The sequence below is a fragment of the Osmerus eperlanus genome, chromosome 8, assembly GCF_963692335.1.
Source record: "Osmerus eperlanus chromosome 8, fOsmEpe2.1, whole genome shotgun sequence".
In the NCBI taxonomy this organism is placed as follows: domain Eukaryota; kingdom Metazoa; phylum Chordata; class Actinopteri; order Osmeriformes; family Osmeridae; genus Osmerus; species Osmerus eperlanus.
This window is the reverse complement of record NC_085025.1, coordinates 6,471,578-6,493,232: the sequence shown is the minus strand read 5'-3', so window position 1 is coordinate 6,493,232 and position 21,655 is coordinate 6,471,578. Positions and strand designations below refer to the sequence as shown.

The following is a 21,655-nucleotide window of genomic DNA, read 5'->3' as shown; positions in this document are numbered from 1 at the left end:
ATGTTGTGGAATTGTAACCTCTCACTTTACCACTAACATACACAGAGTAGATACAAAATGTATTTGTATACTTTGAACGAGGATTTTTTTTTTCTTTGCTTTTCATTTAATTTCCATTCTCATTGTTAATTCCCGCTTCTTTATGACCTTGTCTTCTTCTCATGAAATCTCACAAATGTAAAAAAACAAATGAGCCAATGAAGAGGCCCAGAGAAATAGGTCTGCTTTTCCCAGCTGTCGGTTGAACTGATCCCAAGTTAACCCCAGGGTGAACACAGGTTTGATGAGAATGAGAGGTGACAGAGAAGTGAATGGTTGTTGTCAAAAGTAAGCATGCTAGCCTGAGATGGATCAGTGCTATGGGGAGCTTGTAAAAGCAGGATTGCATCTTGGGGTTTCCTGCATGGTTCATGTTCAGAAACTTTTGAAATCCTTGGTCAGTTCCATGGATCCCTGCAAAAATCCCTGCAAAGATGGGGGAGTCAGATGGCTGAGTGGTGAGGGAATCGGGCTAGTAATCAGAAGGTTGCTAGTTCGATTCCCGGCTATGCCAACCAAATGACGTTGTGTCCTTGGGCAAGGCATTTCACCCTACTTGCCTCGGGGGGAATGTCCCTGTACTTACTGTAAGTCGCTCTGGATAAGAGCGTCTGCTAAATGACTAAATGTAAATGTAAAATGTAAATGTAAAGATCTCTGTAATTCATGCAGGACCAGACCAGCCTTCTTGGGATGACATGGGGTTGTTTGTTGGCATGTAAAATGTAAACACCATGTAAACTCATTTTACATGGTGTTGATGTCAAACAGACTGAGACTAGGGGAAACCATCTGTCAAGGAGCCATCATGGAGGACGTGTGGGATAATTGAAGACGGCGGACACCCATCCACCATGTCAGGTAGCTGTAATGAAGAGGGGTCTGACTCATCAATCTGCCACTCAGGTTTAACCAGGGGATCGGCAGCCCTATTACGTAATCAAGGGGAGATTGATAGCCAAACATTGACCATGGCTACCTTCAATTTGTACTATTGTGTGCTAACTGAGGTTTTTTAGGCTATTATTGAACACATTGATCATAATTACAGAACGGCATGACAATTGCTTCTTAAATGCCTCTCTTTTGTATCTTCCCCTTCAAATGTATTAGTCACGTGTTTGGAATGCATTTACTCTACTTGTGGCACTCTGATTCCTGGCTCTGCCAGCTGATGCCAAAAGGAGGGCTCCGTAGCTGTTACCATGGTAACATTATCATGGAAACTGTCAAACCTGTCTTGCCTGAGTAGATTACAAAGGGTGCAGGTGCTATGTCAGGCAGACATCCACCTGCAAAAAACAAATATAATGTCAGTGTGGTCATATAAAGGACACATCAAGGTGACTGAAGTAACACAATGATGTGTGTGTACTTTTACTATAACAAGAACCTGCTCTGTGAATTTTTTTTTATTGTACCATTATACATACTGTATGAGTAAAGAAACTGACAGCCATGAGCCATGACTGTCCTGTGTAATGACCAGCATGCATGGATCTGGGGGGCTTGTTTCATCTTTAATCCCAGCATCCACCTTCTGTTGACTTTCCAACCAGTGGCCAATCAGGTTCCCCGCCTGGGAAAACAACCACATCGATCACTTCTATGGGGTTCTGTGTGATGTCAATCAAGCCGACATATCTTCTAATCATGTTTACACAGTACCATAGAGAAGACACAAGTAATTTATCAGAAGCAAATATGTTGTTTGGTGTTACAATAGTTTTTTGTTTCATTAACGTGACTGATATACAGTGTGTTTATGGCTTGGTTGTTTGGGTGAACTGTGTCACATTTTACGGGTAAGACATTCAAAATCTTATCAATAAATCACTTTGACTGTAAAACAATTCAGATAGTGGAAGCCCAATTTGAGAAAGCTCGAAATGTAAACTGAGTTTTTCAAAAGTGAAGTTTTTACAACAGTCAAGTGCTTTTCTACTGAGTGTCTGTTGTTTATAACTTTCTGCGTACATGGTGTTAATGTTACTAAGTAAACAGTGGGCTTTTTTTTCAAAGAAATGCAATTTCTGATTGATGAAATAATGGGATTGGATCAGCGTGTCTAGGAATAGGACCTGGCACTCTGCCTAAAGTACACAAGACCACAAGTCTTCTGCTTAGACCCACACACAGAATGCTAAGACCACAATCCTCCTGGTTGGACCCACACACAGAACTCTAAGACCACAAGTCTTCTGGTTAGATTCACAAACAGAACTCTAAGACCACAAGTCTTCTGGTTAGACCCACACACAGAACGTTAAGACCACAAGTCTTCTGGTTAGAGCCACACACAGAACGCTAAGAGCAAAGTGAACCAGAGAGGAAACAGCCCTGGGGCAATGGCACTCCACTTCAGCAAAACCGTATGTAATCTGTTAATATTACTGATTGGTGCTCACGTGCATGCCTCAAATGTATTGGAACATGTTATTGTTGGCATGTACAGTCACTCCATGTGTTACTGAATTTACCCTGCATGCTTAAAAATGAAAATAAACATGCTGTCAGACTTTCACTGGTTGCCCTTTGGGAATGTCTGTGTCAGTGCAGGGTTTCTGCAGAGAAGGGCTTGGCTAGTCACGGCTTACTCTTCTGTGGCCCTGTCGAAGCATGGCACTTGGAGGGGTGGTGGGAGACGTGAGGGCTGTGCTAATTGTGGGGCAGAGAGTCTCTGTGTGATGTGAATGCTCTGGGGAACTCTTTCCAGTGGAGAAAGAAGAAGAGGGGAGGAATGAGGGAGGGAGGAAGGAAGGAAATAGGAAGGCTGCGTCAGTCCATCCCTTAGATCTTGGTTGTTGAGACAGCCAGATTGGGTGAGTGTGTATCCATGCGGAATACATCTCCCTATCTCCGTTGCCCTGCACTCACAGACTTACGCAAAGAGCCGGACAACATCCCACTGGCTGTGCAGATGGAGAAAGTACTTTTCATGGTCCTTAACAGATGCTACTTCTGGTTGCCCTTGGAGGAAGAACCAATTGGCTGGGAGAAAGAAGATGATACATTTCAACAGTGGATACTGTATGACTAATAAAGATTCATGAGTCCGTTCTTCTTCTACAACCGCTAGAAAGGTTACAATCACACACAACAAACTTTGATTGATCTTGGACAACTTTAATTACTCTAAAATAATATTTCCATAGTACTCAGAAGATAAAGTTTTGGTGAATTACAATACCTGACATGTTATATTGAATGATGAGAGTTTACTGTAATAGGAACAGCCTTTTGATACAAAATACCATAAACATAGTTCATGTGAAGTAAGCTTTGGGTGAACACACCTGTGCCTATTTACCGTATAGTCTAAAATGCAATGTATCAATTTGTACTCAAATAGGGTTGGCAACTTTTATACTGACTGCAAATGATATAAAGTATAGAACAGGGGTCTCTGTTCCTGGACAGCTACCTTCCCTTAATCCAACAAATCTGAAAAAGTTGCTGACAATCAATTTTGTTTTTTAAATGAATAAAATCGGATGTATGGAGAGTTTTTGAAATATGTATAAACAGGAACGAACATTGTTAGCTGATTTCAAGAGAGTCAAATAATCTGTAAACGTGTTTATACTTCTTGTGTTTAGTCATGTGTTTAGACTGTTCAGATAATTTCACAGGCCCGCACATCCCTCCCCCCACACACAACTTTAATTGGTGCACATTTTCATTAGTCCTATCTAAACATTTTAATGTGAGCTTTTCCAGTTCATCAATCACAAGTCAGCAATCGGTTCATCGGCGTACCATTAACCTCCTCCCCATTACTCATCTAGCTTTCTGATAAGGATCAATTTGTCAAGGTCAATAATAAACGAACTAATCACCTGGGCTGCAGGCAAGGTGTGTGGATAAGTCCAGTTACACAGTGTTCTCTCTGAGAAGAATTGATGAGCCTGCCAGGGGCCTGCCAGGGGCCTGCCAGGGGCCTGCCAGGGGTCTGCCAGGGGCCTACCAGGGGCCTGCCAGGGGCCTGCCAGGGGCCTGCCAGGGGCCTGCCAGGGACCTGCCAGAGACCTGCCAGAGACCTTCCAGGGGCTTTTCTCACAGTAACTTCATGAATGCACCAAGGGTGACCTGTGGAGGCTCCGCTGTGTGCTGGCAGAACCTCTGAGACATTAGTCCTTCAGCCCTCTGTGTCACACCTAATGTGGAGCTCACTGCCTTCTGCCTTCAGAGGGCTGAATGAACACCCCCAACCCCCTTGATCTCCTTTCTGGGCTGAGATTGAACCAATTGCACAAATTGTTTGTGGGCTAAAGGTAAGTATAGAATTATCTAAATTTATTGTTAAAAGAATGAACTACTATATATATTTCAATTATGGGTTTGCTGTTCATGTGCAAATGGGCTCTCTGGAGCCCTATTTCCTCCAATAACATTTGTAGAAATGTTATGGAAATCTACCCAGGCTGCGGGGAGACTGCTGTGTGTGTGTTTTGTCACTTTCTGAGTGGGACAGATATGTGTGTGAGTTGTATCCCCTGCAGTGTGTGCCAGCTGTGTGTGTACAGGATGTATGTGTGTGACGTGTCCCTTGCTGTGTGGGACAGACGTTTGTGTGTGTGTGTGTGTGTGTGTGTGTGTGTGTGTGGGGGGGGGGGTTAAGTTGTGCCCCTATTTGTGTAGGACAGATGTGTATGTGTGTGTTTGTTGTGTCCCTAACTGTGTGGGACAGATGTGCATAGGGAAACAATAAATCAGGTGTACTGAACAGGGAACATGAGAGTCTGCATTCTTCAGGGGGACAAGAGGGATACATCACTATGGCAACAGGCCCCTTTCATCCAAAACTCATTACAAGATTGAGACATGGAATGTAATATGGCTGTTGGAGAGGAGGATGAGTAGAAAGACAAAAAGAATCCTGAAATATTATACCCTCAATTATTAAACTGCATTCTCAGAAGGCAAGGTCTCCTCTCAAATCAGTCAAATGTATACATTCACTCATGGTCACAGGGTATGGCCCTGATAATGTTGGTCATTCAATTCAGCCAAGTTCTAACATTTCCTTGTATTGGTATTTTCTATTCAAAGCTCAAGGATAATTTTGTTAGAAAAAAGTGTGAAATGTTTTGGTCCAGATATTTTTGAGAGCTTCCAAAAAATATTAATCAATCATTGTTCCTGTTTGTCAAAGTCATTTTAGCCAATTTAATTCATAATGAGATTAATTCACAGATGTAAAAAGGGGGGGAAAGATGGAGGGTTGAAAATATGTTTTTGAATGTACAAGGGTAAGAGTTTGGAGGTTTATTAATCACCTCTGAGAGAAGTATATTAATCACCATCGACTATTCCTTGTCTTCACTATTCAAAGCTTTATCAGAAACATGTATATAATACAACAGAATAGATACATAATATTACATTATCTATGCAGCACTTTTCATGTGGTTTAATAACATGACCACCATTTACCAAGACTTAATTGACGGTAACCTATGTTTGTAATCTGCAAATGATTAAATAGGATTCCATGTTGGGAATCACTTTTTCAGCTACATCAGTTCGATCCCTCCTCAGTCCAAAACAAAAAATGTTGTGTCTAACTCAGTTTGTTAGAGCTCGGACCATCAGAAAGTGAAGGCGTAAACGACGCCCACAACCACAATATTCCCTATGGTGGCAGTGATGGCAATCCACAGCCAGATGGCGTCACGGGACATGGACTGCGGCTCCTCCTGCTGGCTGTGGGCCCCCATGGAGGCGGCGTGGACGCTGGCCGAAGAGTTGAAGAGGGAGTGGTCGGTACTGTAGTCGTCATTGGGAGACGAGTCCATGAAGGCCCCCGTCATGACAGGGATCTATTCAAAGGGAAGGAAGCCAATAAGGTAAGGGTGTTGATGTCAAAACTCTGCCTGATGATGATCATCTGACAAGATGTTTTTCTTATGCATGGATCTCTTCCATGCAACCAGTCCACTTCTCCTATCTCCCATCTGCTGCCTGATATTTGGCAGATATAAAAGCATTCATTTTAGGTATTGTTTGTTACTCTCTCAAACCATCTGGAAACTTCTTGGTAGCTGTTCAGCGCCCAAATAAACAACCCTTGAGAAAGGTTCAGCGCATGTTTAAATCACCTTAACCTTTGACATTCAAAACTATTTGGTAACTAACAATGCCCTGAAACAGGAGAGGAGAGACATGAAGAAAAGAACAAAGTAAGTACCTCCTACTCTGTAACAAAATACCAGATGCAGGGTTAACAATGGATAATCAACATAGAGATCCAACTGAGACTATACCCCATTACACAGGTTGCCTCCAAGGAGTGTCACTTTTCCCATTGTCCCTCATGGGACTTATGCTGTATAAGAGTGCATAAAGACATTCACACGTCAACTCTCTTAGAGAGCACATACAGGACATCAGGACTCAGCCTGTCACAGGCCCTTTCCTAGGTAGATGGGACACAAACACTTCCAGTAGAGTTGAATAAGAGACGAAGCACATTCATTTGCTCATGCTCCCGATTACATGGCTGTTTCTCTCTCTGGCCATTAAAGTGCCACGTTCAGGGGTAATAGAGGTACCTGTCACAGCCTTAACGGCTTTTTGAAATGGGTTTCAGTGCAGAACAAATGGATGTCCTACCAGCTTTCCTCAGGAACCACAGCGGAACCAATAATATAGACACATCAACAATACAGAGATGTGAGTATTCACACACCAGCCTCAACAGACCACCTGGATACATCAACTCAGTTCAGTTTGATTTTCTGTACCCGGTGTAAACTCCCTCTCTATCACTGTCACATCAGCATGTAAATGCTTGTGTGAACGGTTACTCTATTTAATTACCATCCTCACTCCTTGAAAGCATCTCACAAGGTTTTATTACTCATGGGGTTTCATCACAACTCATCACAAGGCTTTATAATGAGCATTTTCAAATTAAATGGTGTCTGGCCATGTGACACTGATGCAGTCAGCGTATCAGTGTATCACATGTTGTTAACATTTGTTAGTAACACCACATGGTCTTTCCACTGCAATTACTATTCCTCTTGTTGTTCCAATGCTGTTATAAAATTGTTGGAGGATGTTTGGTCAACACAGTTGAACATTCTCCATACCAGAAACTATGACATAACACGCTGTAATGTTGTGGTGAGAACGTCCTCTTGTCTACAGCGACTGTCTTTGAACCCTGAAGCCTTGTGCATTCGAGTTTGGAGAGCACTTTAAGATGCTCCTTACAAAGCAAATGTCACATGTCGTCAGGCTCTTTATGCTGCTACGGTCTGTTCCTCATGTAAAACCTTGGTTAGACGTCAGTCTTGGTGTTTTAAGTGCTCTCTGTGCTCTACATGGTCTTCAGCTCGATGGCCAGAATGTGTTACCATACGAGAGAAAGAGATGTAGCGTATGTAGACAACCACAGGAAAGTAAGACGCCAAAAGGTAGTTTGCTCTCTAGAGTGGAGTACGCACATGTGCATGTTATACTGAAAGTTTGAGTTTGACACAGCTCTTTAGATAATGGTTACATACTGTATGTCTTTGCTTGACAGATACACATTCCCAGACTGTAGAAATAGAGGTGAGATTGGTGAGATTATTGGAAAGATCATCAATAAATTCACCTGTTCTTTTTTCCTCACTCAAATGGATTTATCGATCAACAGAAGAAAGTCAACCAATCTGGTTGTCAACTACAGAAATGTGATGCTTCTCTTTTACAATCTGGCTAAGCACATCTCCTGGGTGCCACTGTAAAACAAATGGCAGTATTTTCCAGGGTTCTTTCAAGGGATAATCATTAAGATTTCCACATCACTGCTTTTACTAATTAACTACTACTTTAATTGGTATTAATGAAAGGATTCTGTAAATGTATTTATTGAATTAAAATATTGTATCGATTCAGTGATGGATGTAAATTGGTAGTGTCTTCTATTACAACTCATTGAAGGTCTCTCAAATGCACTCTCTAATGACATCTATAAAAGGAGCCTTTTCAGATTTCAGGTATAACTGCTATTTACATACTAAAAGACCTGATTTCCAGAATATGAGCCTTTTATTTGATTTTTTGTAGTTCTCTCTGCCAACAATCCACAGAAAACATGTTTCTCTGAGGTGATAAGATAAGTCCATCAACTAAATGAGGAAGGTGTGCCAGTGATGTTAATGTGAGAAGCTCACAGACATGTTCCCATGTCAAAGGTTCATTTTATTCCAGTAATGGTATCTAGATGACATTTCTCATGCAAGATGAGCATAATCACATTAATGAAGACAAAGAAGGATCACCACAACCTATTGTTCTACATCACACATGTGCAGTCCAGAAGCTGCCGGAACCTTAGCTCTTCTCTTGTTCCCTCTGGGCCCTGAAAATATTACTACCCCTTGTTTTAATCACTGACCTATGATTCCTGCATGTCCTCTGCTGAAACATTTACAAAGTGTCTCTCTTGGCTGCTTTCTAAACTTTCTATGTGTTTCCCTGCACCTAGATAAGAATGTCTGGTCAGTTTAAAGATAAAGTGTACTGTTTGTTCCCAAACTGTGGAAGAAATGGGATCTTGGTATAGTTAACCATTGCGTTTCTATTGAGGGAGCTACACAAAGGACAGAGCAAGAAGTCCAATACTCAGCTCAGAGAAAATGAACAAGGACATTGTTTTCTTGTTCCTGCTAATGCTTGTGTAAGTCTTCATCCAAGTCTACAGCCCAGCTATGCCCCCCCCACCAGAATGTACATCACACAGGGTTGGGGTCTCTCTTCTATACTGTAGCTCTGGGGGTCCAGATGATGTGACTCCATTCACTGAAAATGTGGCTGCATTACAGCAGGCTGTAAATGTGAGCACACACTCAAAAGCCATTCATCTTCAGGCTTGCAAACCAACAGGGGGAGAAAACAAAATGGTTTGGTTTAAATTACAAAGTGAAACAGATATTGACGCAGTGTCACAAATCATTTTGCTCTTTCTCCATCCCCCTTTGACCTGTTCAGTCAAAAGAAACAAAAGGTCTGGCAGAATAAACCGTACATTACATTAAGGGAAGCATTAGATAACTACACTGACTGACAGCTCCTTTCCTCTCCCTGGGGACAGAGTATTTTCACTGAAGTGGCGCTGCAGGAGTCTGATAGCGTTTGGCCCCCTTGGAGATAAGCCTTTCTGCCTCGACTGTTTATGGCAAAATTGGGCTGAATAGGAGAAATTCATGGGGTAGGAACAGAGAATGATTTATACTTGTCGTTCATGACAGCTGAGGGCATTCAAACACAGCTCACATTTGAGGAGTTAATCATATTGATATGCAGGTTTTCATAATGAGGATGCAAGTGAACTGCATCTGCGTTGTGAGTCATGACATCCAGGTGTCGGGTTGTGAAGAAAAAAAAGTTTCTAAAGGTTGAAAAATGATTTTAACATTAAAAAAAAAAATTAATTTAAAAAAAAAGTGACAAATTATTTTCGAAAAAACAAAAACAAACTTGAAACTTGAAACCTTTTTGTGTTGGGTTGTATGTGAAAAAAAGTTTTGAAAGGTTGAAAACATATATATTTTTAAAAGTTTCGATTTATTTTTCAAAAGGTGGAAAGAATTCTAGTGAGGCTCCTAAGCACCGTGATGAGTGCTGAGAGCTACAGGGATGAATGAGAGAACACTCCTCAAGCAATCTTTCTGTCCTTGGCCTACTTTTGCTACATATGAGTCGCTGGACAGATGCGTTTTGACGAGCCACCACCGAGCTATCTCCAGTGGGTCATGTGAGTGAGGAGCTGGAGGAACAGGCCAATAAGGTCTTAGAAGCTGGTTCTGTACTGTACTGACATCTTTGAACAAGCCACTAAAGGAACCTTAGAAAGACACCCATTGAGGAAATTACATACAGCTTCTGAAAGATGGAGTGGAGTAGGTGCTGGAGTCAGGAGGATTCAACGTCCCTTTGGAAAGTTGCATCACACCCACTAGCTTGCTGTAATGTGACATAATCAGTGTGGCACATATATATACTGTATATGTATATATATTACAGGCATATATACAGTAGATATATATATATATATATATATATATATATCCTGATGCTTGTGCTTGCTATGTGTGCCTGTAATAAACTCTTCATTAGGGATTTTGTATAAAGCACCATTCAAAACACGTTTAAATTTGGGCTGCAGAATCCTGAGGTGAAGCTGAACAAAGAGAGCATGCTTCAGTAGTTTGAAAATAATTAGTGTCTTATCTGAGCACTGAACTTCTTTTCAACTTCATTAGGATTGCATTAAAAGTATTTTTGAGTTATACTGAAGAAGGTAATGCATATCAAAATGGCTATAATCATTCTTTAAGAAGATCTGCTCATATTATAGGCAGCTGGATGAGCAGATCACGACTCATGTTTTCAATTACACTGCCTATGTGTTATCACATAACAAAGATGAAATCACATTATTCATATTCAAATTGTCTCATCACTAGGGAACATTTTAGACTAGTGATTGTGATTAATTTAAACGCTAATGGTCATTTAATGTAACACATTTACATACTAACTCTTAATTTGACAACAGAGAAACTGCACACATGCCATGGATCATACACATATCCCCACACACATCACATCATTGGAAGTGAAGAGCCTGTCTTTTATAAACCACTATGTTCTCCTTATGTCTTCTTTGGGGAACGCATGATTGGATGCAAAATGCAGTTTGAAGTGTCAATGGTAATTAATAACCCTGGTATTACACTTATGACAAGTTAAAACTCTTGCCTAAAAGGACATGGGTTTTATTTATGTGTTTCATGTACAATCAGTATTCTACCAATGCTATGTATGGAGACATTGTGTCTAATAGTCTATGAGCATCAACACCCACAAAGCCTTGACCATCAATAGAGAGCAGTAGAAAAAATGTCTTAGCCCACTCATTGATACATTTGTGATGATAAACCAATGTTTTTCTGACCATGCCTGGACAAATGGACACATTTTACAACCTTTTTGAGTCTATTGAGTTTGAAACTAGGTTGCACAGCTGAGGTTGTTGTGTCTTTGTGCAGCACTCAGAGCAGATCCCTTTGGCTACAGGGATGACTCACTAACTATATGGCATCCCCCACAATGCACTGCCATTCTCATTTGCACTCCAATTTCCATTCTTAACAGCATAAACAACCTACAAGCATCTTGGGACATCATTCTTTTCCCATAATGGAATAGGCATGGCATCATGATAATCATCTTGCTTGTAGATATGTAGATCTCTCCTACGCCCATGCAGATTCAGTTTCTCAGCAAATACAGTTCTATCAAAAGTGTATTTTTTTCTATTGCCATTGGGTAAGAGGTTTGTCGTAGCCATAGAGTTGAAAAAGCCTGATCGTCCCTGCTAGCTTCTTGGCCTTGCAAGCTAGCTACCGTGCAAGCAGCTGAGCCCTGGAGGGCTGTCAACAGGCCGGCTCAATTCCTTTCTAGTGTGCTACTTCACACGTCTAGAGAGGGCCAGCAGCTAGGACTTGGCAAATTACAACTGAAGCTGTATTTGTCCTGACCAGAGTCTAGTGGGCCTCCAGAGTTTAGCACATTACACAGTCTCTGACACATTACATGGGCTACCCCCATGAATATTGCCATCTGATAAGAAGGGACAAAATATATATAATTCACCAGTGTAGTGAAATTAAGACTAAGAATTAAGACAGTGTTGGGGAGATTACCCATCTGGAGGATGGAGGCGTGCTCTGAACCTGATGTTCCCACTGTGCAGGTGATTTTTGGCAATGAAGGTTTGGAAATCTGCACTTCAGTTCAAAGCAGTTTCAGGAAAGCACAACCATGCAGAACATACATGTACACCAGGTTGGATTTGGTTACCTGACATACAGTATGCATTTGAAAAAGAAATGTTACATCTCAATTTAAGTTCAAATTAAATTTCAATGACGCATGGTACTGTATATCACTGCTGCAATTCATAGGACAATAATTGGATTTGATTGGATGGTGAATAGAATGATTATAGTGGTCACGGCTGGCCAAGCAGAAAATGGAATTCAATTAGAGATAGAGGATCTTTCGGTGTGCCTGATATTTTAAACTAAAGGACTAGAGGAGCAATAATGGAAACTTTGATTTCCATCACAACCGCTTGCAAACTTTAATCTGTCATCATCTGTCAAAAGGAATACAGCAAGAGACTCATTTGGATCACAGACACAAAGTGAAGGATTATGATACAAGGAAAAGTCAAAACGTCAAAACGTTAAAACGTTAGGCCTCATTAGAAGTTTCTACCAGACAATAGGGCCAGCACATAAAACCCTTCTAGAAGGATGCCCAGTCTTGCTTTGTTTATATACCAACAGTGAAGTGATACTCAAAACATATAACTAGGAATCATTTCTATATTTTGCCCTGGTCTCTTACCAACCAACTTGGATACTACTCCGACAAAAAGGAAGTGTCTATTCCTAATGTCCCCAGCCCTATTCTGCCATCTTGCAGTACAATGTGTATGACTGAGGTGGGCGAGGAGAGGCATTAATATAGAGAGAGGCAGCTCCCGCCTGTCAAGCTGACACTGGGCTGGGAGTAAGGGGAGAGGAGGCATGACACTTCCGGCTGGCACAGACTAATGGAGAGCTGTGTGAGGGTGGGAGAGGAAGACATTTCAGCAGCCCTATGTGACTGTCCCTCTCCACATCGCCTCACATCTCAGCACTGCTGCCTGGAGACACAGAGAGACACGTTCCACCTGGACCCTGCACATCTCCTCACACAGCTCTCATCTCAACTTCCTGTTTGTCTGCCCTGCTCGGCGTAAAAACATCAACTTCCTGTATTGTCTGTCCGTCGAGCACCTGCACCCTAAACACACATAGGTCAAAGACCTGTTCTTGTTGGACCCGGAGGCCAATACATGAGTATGGACGCACATTACATCAAATGTACAAGATATCCTATTGACGTATAACTCTTGTGTTAATAGCTTTTTTCTTTCACTGAAACTTTCTATCCCAATTTTATCATTTGTAGGTCATACCTTCGGTGTGAGCTCTGCGGCAATAATATGTTGAGGTCAGCCCTACTGATTGGTTTGAAAGTTTTGTTTTTCATGCCAGAGTGATGGATGGTGCTGTGTGCCTCATAGCTTTGAATACTCTGAACTTTCTTGTATGCATGTTCTAGAACTATCCCACGACCTGAAGCTGCTTTCATATGAAATGGAAAAGTAATATACATTTCTGCAAAAGGTCAAGGCTTAGGGCAAAGACATATACTCTATGTGCCAAATCAAAGGCCATTGCCACTTGTCTGTCAATCATCCCCAGAACTGAACCGATATACAATGATCCTATATGGTGCTGTGCTGCATCCCTCTGATGAATTCTGAAGGCTAAACTCATCTGTGGTTCACCTTGACAAAAGAACGGATTATTACAATTAAATAATATTTTCTGACAGTCAGCCTTGTTGAATGTAAGGGCAGCAATAAGGTTATGGCACACAAAGACAGGGGTTAGTCATACCTTGGTGCTATAATTTTTGCTATCATTATTTTAACAGTTAGATATGGACTTTAATAAAGAGCTAAGAAGATTAAACTTGATAACTTAATTTACTATGTTGATTAGAATATTATGTACAAATTCCAATAGAGGAACTTTAACATTAGCTATTAGAAAGAATAGAATACTCGATACAATAGATTGCAAGCAACGGTAAATAATGTAGCCTACCTTACTAAACAGCTGCAGACACATGCAAACAACTTTGTATTACATTTAAGGAACTATAAGTGACTTTCTGTCAGCCAACTATCAGAATGATTTAGATTATCAACAAGTTGCATTGAAGGCTGCGGACCAAGAATCTTTTCTAACATGGATTAACAGTCACCTGCGAGACACAGCTATTCAAGTGTGGACATATTCTTAAATTGTTGAAATGAAAACAATTTCCATAATTGGGGTTAAAACTTTGACCGCTGCTGCAGAGGAATCATTGTGTGGCGGGGTTTCTTTTCATATTGGCCTAAAATATATGAAACAAATATATCTTCATTCTCATAATTATTTCAGAATAAGGAACAGAAAACAATAATCACCGTCTTACCTGCGCAGCCATAAATGAGAGATCCATGATGATGCGCGTCTGAAGTCACCGGTGTCTACCGTGAAACAGTAACGAATCGTCCTATATTCCCAGAAAGGACATTTGGAATCTCCGTCCAATCAAAATTGCATCCTGATGTCCAGCAGACACTCGAATTAAGCTTGACGCAAGTTCAGTAATAGAGAGACACTGATGAAGGGAACATGCGAGAAGGCAACATTTGCACACAGCGAAGCGCAACAGCCTAGGCAGGCAGAGAGCGAATGATAGAGTGTGAGAGCAGAGAGAGAGGGAGAGACAGAAAGAGAGAGAGAGAGAGAGAGAGAGAGAGAGACGACCCATAGCCTATTGGACGAAACTTCCTACAGTGCGCTGTGCGCATACCTTTGCTCCTCTACTTCAGCTTGTTTTCTTTTTCTAAATCAGACTGTGCTAATATGAACTATTGCTATTGATTTTTTATAGCCAGAGTAGTTATGACTACTGAGTTGTTAATTTTTAGCGTGCATAATGAAATAGCTATCTATCCCACAATATGAGAGAGAGTGCTTTGGAAAATATGCGTGATTGCTATTTTTAATGAGGGCGGGTCTCTTGCAAAGTCATCCATCATGTAGCACCTATGCAGTGAAGGCTTTATGATTAATGGTTGCTTGATGAAATTGTAAATATTTTAATATGGCCGATCTATTTTAGGGATCTCAAAGGGTTCCTTTGTCTCTTTTGATGACACACGGGTGACATATTTCTTGTTGTCAACTTTTGCAGTTTATCATGACATCCTTTGGAATGGATTTGAGACCCACTGGTTTGAGATATGTAGGCCTTTTCATTTATTTAGGGGGTTAACTGAGACTACTAGACTGTAACAGATTAACTTTAATTCATAGTTTAGAGGCAGCAATAAAGCCCGTTAAACCATTCCTCAGCACCCTCTACAGAGTCATCTATGCAAATTAGCCAGAGCAACTGTACTGACTGCTATCATCCAATCGGGAACCACTTGCTCATTGTTTTACATGCAAACATTTGAACGCATTTGAAGTGTCATTGTATCATAATTTTGCTGCCGATCTTATGGCTGCCGATCTTGGTTTCACATTTTGTATTGTGCTTTAGGTTTTGGGTGCTCAGCATGTGAGGGTTGAGCGGGTCACCCACTCAGGGGACAGAGAGTGTGACTCACCCTACATGGACGAGTGGAGATGTTTGCTGAGCATTGCTAAATCATTGAAGTTTAGGTTTTAAGGGAAAGATCCTGACATATTTCATTTTATCATGGTAAACTCTCCCTAGAGGATTATAAGAAGGCGCAGCACTGTGGAATATGTATTACATTTTAGATGTCCTCCATTTTCTTTCTTTGGATAATGAAATTTAAGAAAATGTATGTTGATTCAACCAATTATTCAAGAGACATTGGTAATACATCGGATTCCATTACAAAACACTACCTTCTGATAACTATATGATGCTGAAGGCCCTTATGCTGCTGTAACATGGTATGTGTATTGATGTGGTCCATGAGGCATTGTGATTAGGCAGTTTCCTGTGACAGACCCCATAACTCTGATGATGGTTGGAGATCAGGGCTCTTCATGGAGAATGAGTGGTTTCCTCATGTCTTGTCCTTGTGCTGAGGCCTGACCTCTTTCCACCGCCCCCTCCCATCTTGCTGATCTCCAGAGCTGTGCAGACAGCCTGCGCCCCCTGACTCTGCCCCTGCTCCCTGGGAGCATTTCCCGAGCAAGACCAATACAGTTCTCCAGGGAAGACGGTACTCTAAAAGTGCTTTTCTTTTCAGTGACCAAGCACAGTTGTGTGTGTGTGTTTGTGTGTGTGTGTGTGTGTGCATGCCTTTTGAAGGACTCCATGGGTTCAGATTTTCCGCCCCGGTTGGTGCACATTCACATGTGAGGCTGAGCTCTGCTTTGTAAACTCAGCTGCTGCCAGGGAAGTCCCCCACCTTCTGGCTGTGTAGCGTCTACCCTCACTGTACGCTCCACACCTAGCCATGTACAGTAGCCACTGAACCAGGTTGAATGAACAGATAACTGCATTGAGAAACGGAAAGCACATGCTGTCCCGGTTCTTTTTGTCCTCTGAGGAATCAAGTGTCTGCTTCTCTTTCTGTGTATATTTCCTTCATGGTCAATGAGTGGTTAGTTGTATTGTACACAGTAATAGGCTTCTGTAATACTACACGAGAACAGATGCCGAAATTAACTGACTTTAATGAAGTATGGGTTCCTATTGCCATCTGTTTTTGTGGGATTGGTATAGCTCAGTGATATATTTTTTTTCTGCAGATCAAGACATCACAGGTTCCAATTCCCCCTCTATTTCTTTGGATGAAAGCATCTGCTTCATGAATACTGTATTGTTTTGGAGGCTTGGCATCAATGCAGGTCAGTCGGTGAACATGGATTTGAAGACGAGTATCCCCTGTGCAGGTCCTTAGCAGGATGTCTGCCAGACTTCTGCTTCCTGGTGGGTCTGGGGTCTAGGTTACATGGTTTAAGTTTCATCACAGGAAGCATCCACTGGAATTGGTTTACAGACTCAACCTTGACAGAGAGAGAGAGAGCTCATTGCGCATCCCTGCAGTCAATAATGCCATGAAACCAATCTGTGTCTATCTGACATTACTGTCTATCTGAAGGTGTAATCCCTGTATGCTTACTTCTCAATGGAATCACAGAAGGGGCTTGCTGTTGCTGATTGAATAGAGTACACCCTGTTAACTATTACTACCTTTTGAACTGGAGTCTTGGGAACATCTAAATGTATCTCAAAAATTATTTTGTGGCTTCCAAAATGGAAGGGAAATCCCTCATATTTCCCCAGGGTAGGAAGTCACTCAACCATAACAAAATAGTTGACCACTGGGACACAACACAACACTTGAAATTAGTATTTGATTTTATTAGAACACATGGGTGCACATTTTCCATTCTCACAATGCACTGGAATAAAATGAGCTGCTTATGGTCTGGAATGCAGAGTCAATGGACAGATAAAGGCAGAAATGCATGCGGCATTGCTTGCCAAGACCAATCCCAATTCCCTATGCAGATGGAAAAGGGTGGTGTGACAAAACCTTTCACTTCTTCAATCCTGCAACCTGACCTCATACATTTTCATGCAGTAGCTCAAAGGCATTGTTTAAACGTTTCATTTATTTTTTCTCTCGTTACCAATACTCTGGTGCGCTGTTCTCCTATAGTATGCAGACCATTTGCACAAAAACTCAACTTCAAGCTTGCAAATTAAAGCTACTTTACATCAATGTCTGACATTGACATTGATATCAAAGGACAAGAAAATCAAATCATATCTGTATTCTCCCAAACAATAGAAAAGCTCTACAGCTGCTTCTCCACAACAGGTCCATGGAACAAAGATAATTTACATCCAAAGCACCTCATTAAAACTGTGTCTGTAAGAGTGTGTGTGTGTGTGTGCGTGTGTGTGTGCGTGTGCGTGGTATTACTGCACAGTTATGTCCTTGAGGCAGGTGTATTTTAATAATCTGAAAAATTAGTGAATCAAAAGCACGGAGAAGAACTGGGCCATGCAGCTGCTCTCGGCCTCGAACAACAATGTCAACAGTCGTAACCTAAACAGCAGAGGAGGATAAATCTGCCGTGCACACAATACCCCGCCCTCACACGGTGCGTGAATGAGAAATCAAAGGTAATTGATGCTGTTTCACATGAGTTAAAGCTGTCTGAGAGAGTTCTAATGTATCACACTGCCATGTGAGATTTGAAGGGGAAGAGGGTTTCAAAGGAGAAGGAGGGTCGACGTGGGCTGATTTTGTGTCAGAGGAAGCTTGGAGAGCAATCTAAGGTGTTCTCTCAGGTGACTAAATGCTCCTGGTAAATACTATAGCATGCAGGTCCAACAGAGGGATTTAAGTTTGATCAAAGCAGCAGGCAGGCATCCCAGACCATGAAGCTGTTGATGCTACAGTACCACACTTGACCAAAGCCCAATTAAGTCTTGTCTTCTATGACTGTCTGTCAGTCCGTCTGTCCGTCAGTCTGTGCTTCTCCTTTTTTTCTAACAATCTTTCTGTGTACCTTTCTCTCCCTCCCTCTCTAATTCCCGTCTGCTTCTTAGTCTGGGTGTGATTTATTAGTCATCCCAGAGTGGTGCCAAACAACACCTTTATTTGGCCAACTTCACACGCCAACAAACAGCTTAGGGAGTTGGACGGCATTGTGGAAGAGTACGTGAAAAATGGGAACAAGCCATTGTTTCATTTGTGTGGGCTGATCTCATTTGGATGTAAATGTGGCAAGAGCTCTCTGTGGCTCTGACCCTCAACTTGTGCTGCTTTCTGCTAATATATCAATTAAGCAACTCGTCTAAATGAGATTTCTCTATTTGATAATAACAAGAGATAATGGATACTATCCAAAAATAATATCTTAAGACAGGAGGGTCATTTAGTAAAAGCTACTTTTACTATGATGGATGATGAGACTCATGTATAGCTGTCTGTGGACTAGGAGAGGATGTTATCAGGGTTGTGATCCTATGCAGGGCTGTCTTGAATTGAACAAGTCACTAGTATTTCACAGTAGATGTGTGTGCACGTAAAAAAGTGTGCATGCATGTGCGCGAGTGTGTGTATGTGTACAAGTGTGTGTGTGTGTACAGTCTCTTTCAGGGAATCACCCTGTCAGATTTATTAAACATGGGGGTACAGTGCACACAAACTGGAACTAACATACATTTGCTTCCCCCAGTGGCTATATTGCGCATCTCACACACTTCGGAATTTGAACATCTGTTTGAACACTGCTCTACGCTCTCTAAGCTGCACCTTCCTGCACAGATACACTGTAGCTTCAGTTACTGTAATTACTCCTCATCTCAGTCTGCCCACCTGTATTTACTATGTCCACCACGAGTGGGCAGACTAGTTTACTCATAAATCAGATTCATTATGTATAACTCTCGTCCGGTGTAAGATATAATGCAATGATTTTTCTCACTGTGCTGTTCCATTATTCATGTTTCTCTATGAACTCGTTAGAATATACCCGACAGCCATCTGAAATATCACAGATTGACATTCTAGGCCAATATTATGACTTTGAAATATCATTAAAGTAATGACTGGTGATAAAAGACTCAGTTGTGAGATATTGCTATTTTATTTCATTGGAAGAGAGAAAGAGCATAAGTTGGCTTAGTGCAAAGAAACACATTCTCATTGACTTAAAATCTTGGTTTTGAAAGTCAATTTCCTGCCTTTTAACTTTTCACATGGACACAGGGCGGTCCTCTGTTGTATTTATTTGGGGCAGTGTGGAAACTACATGGGAATTCAGACACACAATAGAAATTGATTATTTTTTTAGACCGAAGAACAGCTTGAGAAGCGACATTAATATGTATCTATATTGATGACGAAGATTTCTTGTAATGTGATTGTTGTGTCTAGGACTTTGTTGAATATTGATGCAAAGGAAAAGAATGACAGCTAGTGTTGTTATAAAGAGAAACATCATAAATGTTTCAACACTGTTTTCACACTCCCTGGATTCATATTGCATGGATATGTCATTCTTTGATTTGGAGAGACAGTGTGTTTACTATGCAACAAGAGAATTGTTGATGAAAGACTATCATGTATCATTGTTGATAAAGTAGCCTGGGAAAACAGAAATGGAGAGAGGCGAAGAGAAAAGACTAGACAAAAAAGTTTCTTCGAATTTTATTCCCAACACACACTCCAGAGAAAGCTCAATGTCTGCCTGAAAACCCAGCATCTCTTTTCAGTGTGGCGTCAGACAGGGAGCAGTGAGTAGCTTCAAGTGGATGTCACTGTGTTCTTAGAAACCCCTCTGATCACAGGAGTTTACCATCCTCCTGCTCAAAACACGGACAGAGATTGAGTGTGTCAGGTGGCTGAGCGGTTAGGGAATCGGGCTAGTAATCTGAAGGTTGCCAGTTTGATTCCCGGCCGTGCCAAATGACGTTGTGTCCTTGGGCAAGGCACTTCACCCTGCCTGCCTCGGGGGACTTACTGTAAGTCGCTCTGGATAAGAGCGCCTGCTGCTAAATGACTAAATGTAATGTGTCAACTTGTGACCTCCTAAGTATTGATGGCACAGAGAGATGTTCAGGACTGGACACAGTGGCAGCATGCAGAGTTCAGTTCCATAAATGAGGCAGAAGAGGTGTTCTTCTCCTCTTCTCCTCAGGGTTGTATGTGGTTTGATAGCTCCAGGCAGAGAGAGTGTTCGCTCAACAGGATGGTCTGTTCGGTACCTAATCAAGGGGAAGAACATTCATCTCGACTGAGGATAGCAGAATTGTATCTCAGGAACTCCTCTCACACCTACATCAAAAGAGACTTCTTCGTATTAGGCTCACGACAAAGAGAAAAACTAATAAGATGAGGATCCTTTTTACCATTGAAAGCTACAGTAGTGTAGATAAAAGTACAGAAACAATCTTTACATGCTTGGAGAATCACATAAGACAACATCAGATCAGTAACCATATTCCAGTTCTTTTGAATTGTTCAAAATGTTGAATTTTGGATCATAATACGTAATAGTTTAAAGAAAATGGCTATCAGCATGTTAAACTCTTTGTTCAATAAACAGTAACAAATATTGTACATTCCCTTCTCGGTCTGTGACAGAGTAGCTTCTCTTTTTGTTTCTTTCTTGACAAATTCTCTTTGAGTTATTGTAAATGTTGATCTGGAGCAGGTTACTCCCTGGGTACTGTGGTCCCTTAGGTGAGACAGTGTAGTTCGAAACTTTCCATATTCCCATATCCAAACATTGTCTTTCAGTCCAGTTCAATGCATCTGGTCCAGCCAAAACGTATGCCCTGGCAAACTATTTAAATGGCTGTGTATATGTAAACAAAAATGATCACAAGCAGATTGAGTATTGTCCCAATTATTCCCAATGCAGCTAGTATGAATTCTTCTTTACTTTCCCCCTTCAAAAGTCCAAGATCTCTGTTCTGGATGAATCTATCCACCATTTTAGACACACGCTTTTAGCCAGTCTGCGAATAAAACAACAGACATGAATATGTGACTGGTAACTTTTGTTACAGAAGCAAATACAACACATGGTCTTAGACATTGTAACCTCCAGTGCTACAGTACACTTAAAGTTGCATACCAGTAAATATTTTCGAGAAAGGAGAGATTTTCGTATGATTACTTTCCTCATGTTTCGGCACAACTGTTTTAAATGTATGTGTAGCTTGCTTACCTTTGTCCCCTCACACATGTGCAAACACACTGGCACACATTTTAGAAATGTCCTCTGTCAATACAACTTAATCATTAAACAGAAAGCATCCAACAGCAAGATGTTGCAGATAACTCAATGTGTGCTGCAAGACTGTGGCTGAATTTTCAAGATCAGATGAGAAGAGAACAGCTCTTACCTCAGGAAGAATCCAGAGGATTGACGCACTGAACTATGAACTATGAAAAACTCTGAAAGTCTGCCTGTCAGAGATGCAA

At 41.3% G+C, this 21,655-nt stretch overlaps 2 protein-coding genes across 3 annotated transcripts in view; both read right to left on the bottom strand.

Annotated features, from left to right (window-relative positions):
- Window positions 1-21,655, bottom strand: part of LOC134024484 (actin, alpha cardiac muscle 1-like) — a 190,608-nt gene that overhangs the window by 74,286 nt on the left and 94,667 nt on the right. The window lies entirely within an intron of this gene.
- Window positions 3,183-14,420, bottom strand: LOC134025484 (uncharacterized protein C14orf132-like). The gene is made up of 2 exons (XM_062468525.1): window positions 14,143-14,420; window positions 3,183-5,861 (listed from the first exon to the last, which is right to left on the bottom strand). The coding sequence occupies exons 1-2, from the start codon at window positions 14,167-14,169 to the stop codon at window positions 5,631-5,633; spliced, it is 258 nt and encodes an 85-aa protein (XP_062324509.1). The 5' UTR covers window positions 14,170-14,420; the 3' UTR covers window positions 3,183-5,630.